Source organism: Lathamus discolor, chromosome Z (assembly GCF_037157495.1).
Source record: "Lathamus discolor isolate bLatDis1 chromosome Z, bLatDis1.hap1, whole genome shotgun sequence".
Lineage (NCBI taxonomy): Eukaryota > Metazoa > Chordata > Aves > Psittaciformes > Psittacidae > Lathamus > Lathamus discolor.
Genome location: NC_088909.1, coordinates 3649244 through 3661495, shown reverse-complemented (window position 1 = coordinate 3661495; position 12252 = coordinate 3649244). Strand labels below are relative to the sequence as shown.

Sequence of the window (12252 nt, the reverse complement as noted above, 5' to 3'; positions counted from 1 at the left end):
TGGGACAGTGGAGAAAATAAGGTCACACCACCAGGAAACTGTTCCACTAAGAGCCTGCAACAGGGCAAACTGCTGAATCTGGACAGGAAAGCAGAGATGGTGCAGCCCTGAAAGCCAGAAACTTTGGGCAAGTATTCTCACTTTAGATTCACCATTGCTAGTTAGGACTGTTGAATGGATATGGACACAGTCCTTACTCAGTACTGCAATAAAGTCTGTCACAGAGGTTCTCGCATGTCAAGTGCGGCTCTCTGCCAATGAGTGCAGAAACTAGTACAAAGGAAGACTGGAAACATGTGTAAGACAAAGCCTGTCTGATTTTCCTGTGGATGCTCAGCAAATCTACTAAACGTGGGGTTAAAACCCTTCTGCCTGTTGTTCTTTCCAGCATTAAGATCAATGCTTGAGGTCATCACTGTCTGAAGGTTTAACAAATACAGTACATGTAGAAGCTGAGCCAGATTTTGAGTCTGCAAATCTACAGAGACCTCTCATGACTGATTTCTCTGCTTTTGTTTCATAAAGCAGGACCTTCTTCAAACAGCCAGAAACCATAGCTCAAGTGCTTCAGGTCATATCTTATTTTTTATCCTAAGGACCACAGGTAAGTCAGTCCTTTACAAGATCTGTGATTAGGGAATCAAGACAACACAGCTTGGCAGTGCTGGTATGGGAGCTCTCAGGAGCTTTGCAAGGCTCTCTGAGCAGACAGCCCAGCTTCTGACTGCAAAGTGCAAGGTTTGGCGACAGGGGAGACAGCCTCACCATGGACCCAGGCCTCCACTCAGCCCTTAGCCTACTTTGGTTTCTCTCATCTGATGATGCCCACACCCCTCCTTACCGTAAGACAGAATATGTGCATCTGCCTTGCATAAGCACGGTGGGTCTTAGGATTTGGGGTTCTACTATTTTACTATTCCTAAACTCACACCTCACAGAGGCCCAGCCCTGCTAAGCTCTCCTCCTTCAGGAGCAGCTCAGAGGAATGCTCATTCCTTTACCTACTGTGCTTTCTCACTTGACAGCATCTAACAGTGTCTTTTCACTGAGATCAAGACATAGCTACATCAGGGCTATGAAAAAATACCAGTTAGTTCCTTAGCAAGATTTGAAAACAGCAAAACAGGAAAGGATGAAAAAACTCCAATACACTTTATAATAGGGTTAAATTATACTCTCTTTTCCCATCAAGGGATTGAGGGGCATAGACATCCCACTTCTTGGCATCTGCTTAAAAATAAAACTCCAGACGTATGAACTTCACAGATGAATCCCCTGCCATCAGCAAGTAAGTCCAAATAACTTATGCTCTCAGCATTTAATAAATATTCAACACATACATGCTTTCAAAATTGGTACTAAGCAAGGACATATGGATCTATAGCAGCTTTATCACTTACGCTTGGCATAAACATCTCGACAGGACACTCCTGTGATCTCCAACTTCCGCAGGTTTTCACAGACCCCGTATTCTGCAATGACACAGATAACAATGTCAGCTCTGGCACAAAGGTGTTTGCTATCCCGGATCTTGAGATCCACTGTTCGAGAAAAAACAAGATCTTATTAGGTGTTTATTATCTTGCAAGAATAATCTTTTTATTCTTGCAAGCTGCTGCATTAGTCCAAGAATCTTATTTCTGCTTTGAAGAGAAAACAGAAAATTAGACGTAATTTCACTAAAGTTTGGGAATCTAACACATTTTACAAGCAATGCCTGCAACAATAAACACACCATCAGGAACATACAAACACACCAAAGCTACAGGTGCTTATACCTAGACCACAAAGAAGGTGAAATGTGGAAGACCTACTCATTCCAGCTGGGACTGTACACCCATTTAGATCAAATCCTGACTCTGTGTAGTCATTATCTACTCCCACTGAGGTACCCAACAGGGAAAACTGCTTATTAGGATCCTACAGAAAAGGTCACAGACTTTAAAAAGAATGAAACGGAGACATAAGACAGGCATCAGCATGTACAAATATGGTTACACTTGAAAGCAGATCAGATTGAGACGGGTCTGTTGTACATTCAAATGCCTTTGATTGCTTACAGAACACCCTGAAAACAAAGCAAAACAGAGATCTTATAGGCAGCTTTGAAGCAGAAAATGAGATTCTCCTCTTTCATTTTCAGGAAGTACATGCTGAACCTCTGAGAAACCTTAAAGAAAAAATAAAAATAAAAGCAAGCGCTAACATCTCAATACAAGAAACCTTTGGAAGACCAGAGGGAGGAAATGAGAGGAGGGAGATCCCAAAAAATCATCAGCAACAAAAACCACCATGCTGCAGTGACCCTGACAGATCAAAGACATCTACACCACAGATCAAACACCAGCCTTCCTTAGCAGTACCAAACATCTGCCAAATATGTGATTAAAGTGTATCTGCGAAGACCCTTATCCAATCATTAAATATTAAACTTATCCGCAGTAGAGCTTCCTTGAATTAACAATTTACTGTGGCTGCCAAATACCACTACTGAATGCTGGTAACCTACTGCAAACTGAGAATTCATTTTTCATATACAAGAAAACCAGAAGTTTCCCTGAATGAATTCAACCTCCTCCATTCTATAAATACACTTGTGCTACATGTACACGATGAGACAGCACATGCAAAAGCTTACCGTCAGCCTGCCTACAGGGAACACACATTCTGCACAACATCGCTTTGGGTAAGCAAGTTCAATGAAGAGTAGGCAGAAGGGACAACAAACACATTGCCCTTCATTAAAAGATGCAAAGGTCAGTGGGAGAGTTCCTTCTGACTTCCTTCGCAAAAGCCAGAGGAAGCTCTAAGCATTATCAAACACAAGGTGGGATGAGGAAGCACCATCAGCCAGGGAGCAGACAGACAAGCTTGCAGTAAAGGACTTCCAGCACAAACAAGCTATTTAGTGCTGGGCTGCAGCCAGCTGACCTGAGACAGCTAATTCTGCAGATGGGTGAAACCAGAGCTCTGTTGGAGACTGGAAATTCAGACCCAGGCAGCAGCTCACCCAGCCCTCCTGCCAGAGCTATCAAGGCTTTCAACCACTGGTGTGCATTATGTGCACAAGTGGGTATGTGTTTGCTAATGGAGGGAACAGCATGTCTCCTCAGCCTATCTGAAAGTCAGAGATCATTATAACAGAAACAAGGCGGTCATAGCCTGCTGTTTGCAAACAGGCAACTCTTTGCATGTAAACAAATACTCACCTGGCCACAGAACCAGTAAGATGCAGGCTTTGTGCAGCAGGCATTGCAGCTAGATTAAATTCACTATCACTGAAGATATCTGTGCTGCATCAGAAAGGGAGGAGACATGCAGAGGGTCCTGCCCAAATGGCATTTCTCCGTGTTGCTCTAACAGCAGTACTAGCACAGTCATATTGTCTCTTCCTCCAGAAAGTGCTAATTTTTCAGTTTTCCCTACTAGATCTATAAATCACTTTGAGTGCACTGCCACAGTAAATCTATTACCAGCAGGTATCTTAAAACAACAGGGTGGGGTGGGAAGTGATTGATGTTAAAGCTCTATCCCAGTTTTATGCAAGTGCCCTTGGTAACCTGCAGTGAAATATTAATGTCATGAAAGCCAAACCGCTACTAAAGGTGCATTTCTAACTGCTGGAGTTTGTATCTTTCCTGAAGAGTCAAAGTTCTTCCAATAGCAAGCTCATTTAATTAAAAAAAAAAAAAACAACTTAGAATTTAGATATGCTACATGTGATTTGATGTTAGATTCCAAGGCTTGTAAGAAAGTATTATCAGAATAGAGAAAAATAATCAAGAATAAAGAAAATAACCTCATTTTTGTGCACTTTAATACATCTCATTTTCTGACAACTAGTCCGTATCCTGTTTTGTACAGCAAACAACTACAAAGAGTCAAAATCCCATAGAGATGGTTAAGCTCTGGTTAAGCGCATCACTTCAGCTTCTCTGATCCATGAGATGTTAACACCACAATGGCCTCTTCATGAGGCAAAATAGTCCTTTGGCTCACAGTGCCTACAAAGCCTCCAAATATCACAAGCAATAAATGCAAGCATCTCTTTAATCCATACATAAAATTAAAAATAAGTAGAACTTCAAGATAGCTACAGTAAAATAAAATGGATGTTTTCTTAACAGAGAACAGAAAGCCTTTTCCAAGAAAGCTTTGAAGGGCTCAGGCTTCCTAGGAAATTCCACTTCAGTGCAATTAAATCTATTTTCAGGAAACACATCTCAGTGCAACAGCTCCCTGAGTATTTTAAAGAGTTAATAGTCACAGAAATCCACACACAAAATTTAGACTGTTAGAAAATGGCTACTTAATCCTACTTCAAAAGCAAGGCTGGAAATTGGGTTTAAACTTCTTCCCTGACCAGCTGGAAAGCCTGTTTTATTAGATTTGTAATAAATGCTTGAAAGATTTACCAAACACAGTGCTGTTTCCACAGTCACATGCACTAGAATTTAAGGGACTTGGGAAGGCAATTCTCCATTTATTAGGAACTGCACTAATGCAATTTACTCCCTGGCCTGCCTCTTGCCATATGCTCTTTTGAACCTCATGTTCCCATCTCCTCTCTAGAAGCCATGCCATACATCTCCCTCCTTGTGGCCTGCGCTGAAGCTTAAAAAAGCAATCAAACAAACCAGGTTCTTCCAGCCCAAGTAGGGAAGAACCCCCATAATCTTATCAAAGACCAAATCACTGCTTTTCCTCTCCATCCTTCTCAGCATGGCAATGCTAGTCAGCAGCTGCAAGCACTCAATGTGGACATCCGCAGTTCAGAGGAAGTGAGGATGTCTGGAAGAGCTTGACACCCTTATCACTGCTATGTTTGCACTGTACCCTGCTTAATCAAGTCCTCCAATTACCCCTGGATAATTGTGTGTTTACAAGGCTGTGCACAGAACAGAAAGCACAGAAACTTACTAGATTATTTCAGGGAACACAAAAATGGAAGATTCTGAGGCTAACACTCCCGAAATACCAGGTGGACAAGCTTGGAACCAACTTCTTGATTCCAAAGGCTGAACTACCAGATTGAGATACACCAAACAGTTTCCCAAACACTTCTCCCAAGGGAAGGCCTGTAGTTACTACAGAGGTATTTTGCAGTCACAGATAAGGAGATCTGATCTGCAACAAATGAAAGCATTTGTGGAAACCCTGAAGCAAAAGATGGGTAGCTCTAGGTCTACAGCTTACAAGCTGACCCAAGGAAGACTCTCTGAAGGATGGCTACAGCTAGTGAGCACCTGCCATTAGCAGTAAGAAACAGCAAACCATTGCCAAGTTGTACTCTAAAAGCCAAAGAAAATGGTCAGAGATGAAGAAAAGCCCATGATGGTTCACTAGAGAAACACATAATACAGTGTTTTAACCTCATATAAAGGGAGATTAGAGCCCTGCGACTTATTAAAATCACCTTCGTGTTTGCTAGAGTGCAGCACTACAGGAAATTGTTCCTGTTGTGGGAGCAGTTGTACATCAAACTCCTATGTGGATTCTCTGGAGTCCTGTAAGAGCTGAGCTTCATGCATCAGCTCCCCCACTGACTGTATAAACAAGATTTCCCACTCTTCTCCACAGGCACCTCCTTCTGTACAACCTGCTGGAGGTTAGCATCTTTAAACACCTTGGCTGACATTTTTCATCAGGTCCAAGAACTGCTGGAGGTCGTTCTCACAAACAAAAGCCTTTTCATTCAAGTTCCAGATCTGCTTATTCTGAATTACTGGCCTGTTTCCAGGTGTTCTGCTGCACCTATGCTGTTTTATTTTAAGATGAAAGTGGTTACCATTTAAAATAGACTATCAGGTGTTAATCAAGGTAGGTGATTTCACCAGCCAGGGTGAAAGAAGCTTTAATTCTGCTCCCACTGCAGAGATCAGCAATCTCCTATTTATAGAAAACATGAAAGTGACTGCAATCCTCTTCTTGCCAAAGATGCAATAGAGACATTGTTTACACCAAACAGTTGCAATGATAAAAGGACAACAGCCCTAAAAAGCCATGCCAGTGTTGCACAACCACTTCTGGTTAATCCCAGCACTCTTTCAGTTCAAAATCCCCAGCAAAAGCCACCCCGCTTTCAGGAGGACAAGTCCTCTGAATGCTTGCACTAACCAGAAGATGCTCTCAAATCAAATCTACGGCTGAGTCAGCCCACAGTAGTGCAAGAACAAGATACCAACACTCAGTGGTTGACTGAGGCAATGGCTGAGCTTCTCTCGGAGAACTGTTCCATTTAATTTTAGAATAATCTTTCTTGTTTCTTTACTGCTGTGCATTTCTGAAAAAGCAGATTGTTTTGCATATGCAACTGACACAAAGTCGAAGTTTACTAGTTACTACCTCAGAAAGCTCAGCTCTGGAACATCATCAGTAGGCTTCAGAGTAAATAAGACATCAATGCAAGGAGCACACCAGGAGAGGTGCACATGCTCTCGTTCTGTTTCTAGGACACGCAGCTTCACAAGAAGACTTGGGCAGATACAAGCACACATTGCCCTCAGCTGGGAAGTGGCTTGTTTTGGGGAAAAATAAATTTCGTTTCATCTTTGACTACCACACAGTAACCAGTGTAGGGTTATACAGAAACACAGTACAGGATGTTCTAAATTTTACGTGTGCATGTATATACCTGATGCTCATGCAGGTCCTCAAGTAGTTGCACACTCACATTTGAACACACTCAGTAGCTGACCATGTGCAACAGATCATTGAAACACACACAGATAACTGCAAAACAGCTCCATAAAATGACAGATTTCATATGTGTACAAATGCTCACGGATGACAGCACTACCATAAGGGTGATTACTTACACTGCTGTGTAGAGTACTATGGACAGTGCAAGTCCATACTAACTGCTTGGAGAACCATGACTGTTTAAAAGACTGCAGTAACAGTTTCACAGATTAAAACTTGCTTTATGCACCTCTCACCTTGTACCTAGCCAAGGGCCTTGAGACAAAAGTGTAATCTAAAAACTTTCCCTTCCTGTCTGGTTCAGTTTTAGCCATATAAAGCCCACTTAGCTTTTGAGCATTGCTTTATCTACTTGCAAGAAAATACAAGGAGCAGTGACAATTTTGGAAAGCAAATTTATTTCTCAATCAAGCCTAATTTAGTGGGTCCTTTCGAAGACAATCTAGCTTATATAGAAGTTGTATACATTTCTCTGTAAACATATTGCCAGGATCATAACCTATTAAAATAACTAATCAGTGAAGTTTTGCAAACCATTCATAAAACACACATTCATGAGGATTCTACGTTAGTAGAGGAGTATAAGGAAAGAATGAATACTATTTTATTAGCCTGTCTCCAAAAAACAATATTAAGTTACTGGGACAACAGGATCATCCCATGCTGAAGTAAGGAACAAGAATGCTTTGGTGTACATTTTCTAGGTACAGCCTTTGTACTGTCCAAGGGTTCCTGGATAGTGCTGATAAGGCAAGAACTCATTCCTTCAAGGCTGAATGCATTTGAACAGATCCCACTGCTGATGGCAGGCAGCCACTCTGCCATATCTAAATTCTTCATCTTGATGCCCTCACTGGTATTAAAAACAGAAAACAACAACAACAAAATATACATGACTTCATGTGCTGGCAGCAGATGCACCTGGCAGGATCATACTATTTAGAGAGACGATGAGCACAGTAGGACAGTCACTGGATTAGCAAACAGGGAACAGAGAGCCACAATGTCGTCAGAAAAAGCACAAGGAGGAAAGAGTAAGAATTTCAGCCTAACAGCAGCACAGAACTGAGACACTGTACCAACAATCTCCTCCCCCCTCAGGCTTTGCATTAATGCAGCACAGCATTCTTGTAACAGACATTCCTCAGGCAATGCACATGCAAACTGGGAACCCCCAGAAACCTGGCCCTCTGCTTCCCGGGATGGGACAGGAACAGATGACCTTACCCAGGGCTGCCCTTCTCCATCTGTTCACTAGACCCCAGCGTGATCCCTGCTCCTGCTTTACCCACTGTGCCTCCACGCCTCCAAGGCCCCCAGCTCAGCCCCACTCTGCAGGGACTGATCACTACCTGTCCTCTCTGCCTGAAATACAGCATCCTCAGGATTCACCCAAGGACACTCTACAAGGAGGCATCACCCACCAGGGCCTGGTCCCATCCCCATTCCTCCCATCCAGCTGCCACCCCGGGGAACAACCCCAGCTCGATGCCCTTTGCTATTGCCGCTCAGACGTCACTCCTTCTGCAGCAAGGTCCACCAAGTAAGGACCGCGCCCCAGAGGACCCGAGATGTACCCTCTTCTCCACCTCCACCCCTAGAGCCCTGCCTGGCCCACTCACAACCCCACAACCCGCAGCCCTCATCTGTTTCCTCCACCCCCAGACCTCCCACATCATCCCCTCCCGTCTCTGCACCGCCCCACCACCTCCCCATAACCTCCGGCTGCTTCTGCACCGCAAGGACCCTGTCCTTGCACCCCTCCGGCCCCCCACCTCAGGGCGGGCGGTACCTTCGCGACAGCGCCGCCGCCAGATCGTGTCAGTGCGGAGGATGCGGCGGAAGGTGGTGCAGACGCGGGCCAGGCTGGGCAGGTCGGTACCGGGCAGGGAGCCGAAGATCTGCACCAGGAGCTCAGGGGGCAGCTCCAGGATGGACAGCGGGGCCCGCCCGGCCGGGCCGGCCTCGGCGGGGTGCGGCAGGGGCCGCCCGCCCTCGATGCGCTCCGCCGCCTCCTCGTCCTCCTCGGAGCCGCCGCCGCCCGCCTCCTCGGGGTCGGTGTCGGTGTCCGGCTCGCTGTCCCCGGCCCCTCCGCGCCGCTGCTCCCTCGCCGCTCCCCGCCGGCGGCACCCGCGGGCCGGGCCCACGCCGCACAACCGGGCGCACACCGCCATGACCGCTACCGCTCTGCCCGGCGGGGCGGGGCGCTGTGCCGCGCGGCGCCGCGGGCCCCGCCCCCCTGCCGAAGCAGCCAATCAGCACCGTCTCTAAGGCCTCGCCACGCCCCCGCTGATATTATGCCCAGACCCGGCACAACCGTCAGTAGGCAGCCGAGATCGCCCCCTAGCGCGCGGGGGGACCGAGCGCCCGGCGAAGGGGCCGGTGCGCGGTGAAGGACCGGCGCCGCAGCCCGGCCGGCGGTGCTGGGGCCGGGGCAGCGAGGCCGGTGGCCCAATTCGGTTGGTAAAATACAGAACCCAAAATGGCACTTTTTCGCTTGCCGAGGGGAAAAACAAAGAGGACACCTTGCTTGCCCCGTGTGAGGATCGAACTCACGACCTTCAGATTATGAGACTGACGCGCTACCTACTGCGCTAACGAGGCTCCTCCTCATGTGCTCTTCCGCGTTGTGCACCTCCGCCTACTTGCATCCCCCTGGGACCCTTTCGTGTGTTCATTGCCCTTTCATGCTTCTCCGTGGGGTGTTGCACGGGAACCCTCCCTTCTTTGCTTCTTTTCTTTCTTCGCAGAAACACATGCGTTGTTTTTTATCCCTAACTCGTCCTTTTCCCATGTTTTCCTGCAAGACCTGACATATTTTGCAAATGGCTCCTCTTTCCCATGCTGTTCTGCAAGAAATACCTTGGGTTTGGATTTTTGTTTCAGTAAACGGTTATTTTTATCCATGATCTGCAAAACAGCTGCATTACTGACTCCTGAGCATCCTCATCCAGGTCTGCTGGCCAGAACAGGCTGCGAGGGCTGCACTGACAACATGCTTGCAAAGAAATCAAGTTGTTTTCACATAATTGCGAAGATTAAAGCCAGCCTTGTTTGTGTTTCTGCTTTGCAGAGTCGCTGCTCGACTGGGATTTCTGCAGTGAAATGAACTCTATGCATTCAGTGAAGTGCTCGGCAGAAGAGGCTCCCTTGTGTTGCCACAGAAGTGCTGCCCTGAATCCTTATCAACAGGCCTTACCCTTAGTGAGGGTCTCCAGGCAGCAGTCACCATGACAATCAAGCAACACGTACCTAGATTGGAAGAAGATGGGAAAAGAGATGCTTAATTGCTTTGGAAAGTCTCCAGACCTCACCCACGAGCATCACTGCAGGGAAGCTGTTCACCTGCAGAGCAAGCAACTGGCAGAAGATGAAGGAACAGACCTTTAAACATCATTCCCACCAGACAAGAAGAGATGTCTGGGTCAGCCCAAGGATTTTGCCAAGGGTCTGGTGGGCAGCTGTCATTGTCAGGGGGGCAATACCCTAGTTTTCAAGGATCAGATGGACATTCAGGTGTTGAATTCAGGCTGCAAGGCTGGTGGTATGAACAAAATCACTGCAACCACAGGATGAGTAAATCCAAGGCTTCTTACAGCCTGAACCACTGCATTCCTCCCTCCAACACTGCCCACGTGCAGAATGAGGATGGCATTTTTAAGAATGTGCTAATCCTTTGGTGCTTCAGTGATGGACAAGTTCAGTGCCCACAGTTCTGATCACATAAAGAAAAGCTGCTCCAAGCATCTAAACCAAGGCACATGGACAATGAATCACCTAAAACAGACATCAACCATTGGGAAATGTCTATAGCTGTTTTCCACCTGTATTGAATCACATGTTTTTGCCCTCACTATGTTACACTCAGCTGGTACTCAAAAGTTTCTGACACAGCTATAGAAGGCCTTGTCGTATCTGTTTGCTTATGAACTGATGGATTCATGGTGAGGACAGGAAAAGTACCGATGGCAAGGATTTTCATGTGAATGAAACAAAAGATGTCCTTGGTGATATTGCCTCGAGCAGAAACTCAGCAGCCTACAGCACACACAAGCTTTTCCCTCTTTTCCATTTTCTGTTTTTTATCTGAACTTTCTTCTTTTTCCTTTTCCTCTGAATATTCCTGCTGTGCCACATAACCTTCTCTCCTTTTCCCTCTCCCACCTCTCCCTATAACCTTATCCCCCAGCCTTGGCTCCATGGATGCTGAGCCACTGCATCCTGCTACATCACTCAGTGCTCAGACTTTCCCCCTGGCCCACTGACCCCCTTTCCAGACCAGCCCAGCAGAAGGCAGGACAGCCCATCATAAATCCATGCCAATTCACACAGAGCTCCATCACCCCATGCCATTTCCTCCAGATTAAGAAGAAAGGGAAAAGTCCATCTGGCTGAAAGGCAGTGCCACCTCCATGATGCACTGATGTCACCTGGCAGGGAGCAAAGCCCAGCAAAGACAAGGCAATGCAACAAGCCCTGTGGGCTCCTAGTACTTGGGGTGACTGCATTTCCCCTTCCCATGGATCAGAGTGGGGGAATGTCAGCTTGTCATCACATTAGAGAGGAGAAACGATCATTGTCTCCACCCCAAGTTTCATGACACAAACATAAAAGGTTTTCAGTGCTGTTCTTATGGAGCATCACACCATAGATAGTTACATGCAGAGAGTTGGAGGCTGGGCACAAGGAAGGTCCTTGGGGAGAACAGAACAGGGTTCTTATAACTGAACATAACTTACGAATTCACTGATAGCCACCCCACCATCAGACGATAAAACTGGCACTTTCCCCTCTCTGTGACTGAGTCCATTATCTGAATCTACCAGCTTTGTTCTTGACGATAGACAAAACCAGTAAAAATGTGTTATCATCATCTTCCACCCTCTGTGGCGCTACCAACTGTCTGAGCACCTTCCTTTGTAAACATTGCCCAAGTAATAGCCCTGAGCTTTCCAATCCTGCTGTTCCAGGCAGGCAGTTTGCAGCCATTAACAGAGGGCTTTAAAAAAAAAAAAAAACAAAAAAAAACCAACAACAACAAAAAACCCAAAACAAAACAAAAAAAGAAAGATGTACCAAAAGGAGAAGATTTTATTGTTACATTTCCCTTCAGCAATTAAGGAGCTGATGCAGCTCCCACTATAGTCAATTAGTCTCCACGCTCGCTCTAAAGGGCTTTGGATTGGTCCCAAAGTTAGCGTCCTCATTTTCTGTAATCCTGGAAGTGTTTACGCCTTCCCAGCCTTTGAGAGGGGATGAGCCAGCTGATGGCATATCCAGCCAATTATAACCTGGACAGCTAGGAGAGAATTATTTATTTTCCATTTGGCAAGAGGGACAGAAAAGTATGGCAAGGGAGGCTGAGACAGATGAACAAACCCTCTTTGCAAGCCCTCTTTGCCACGTGAAGTATTTGCAGCATAGCTTTTTTGGCATAAGCCTGCAGTGAGATTTCTGCTTTGTAATAAGCATCATTGGAGGCAGGACACTTTGAAGAGAGAATATATATATAGAAAGACCAAAGAATTTTCCTTCGGTTTTTGTGAAGTA

At 45.9% G+C, this 12252-nt stretch overlaps 1 protein-coding gene and 1 non-coding gene across 4 annotated transcripts in view; both read right to left on the bottom strand.

Annotated features, from left to right (window-relative positions):
• FBXO31 (F-box protein 31) overlaps positions 1 to 8901 on the bottom strand; it is a 28087-nt gene extending 19186 nt beyond the window's left edge. For 2 of the 3 annotated variants that reach the window (XM_065661455.1, XM_065661456.1), the window contains exons 1-2: positions 8495 to 8901; positions 1401 to 1472 (exon numbers count right to left, since the gene is read on the bottom strand). In XM_065661455.1, the coding sequence (XP_065517527.1) occupies positions 1401 to 1472; positions 8495 to 8876 (454 nt within the window). In that variant the 5' untranslated portion in view covers positions 8877 to 8901. Of the gene's footprint in view, positions 1 to 1400; positions 1473 to 1814; positions 2148 to 8494 lie in introns of those variants that run through there. The other variant, XM_065661457.1, reaches the window with a different exon arrangement.
• Positions 8902 to 9233: 332 nt separating this feature from the next.
• TRNAM-CAU (transfer RNA methionine (anticodon CAU)) lies at positions 9234 to 9306 on the bottom strand. The gene has a single exon. It is a non-coding gene; the product is annotated as a tRNA-Met (tRNA).
• Between the last annotated feature and the right edge of the window lie 2946 nt (positions 9307 to 12252).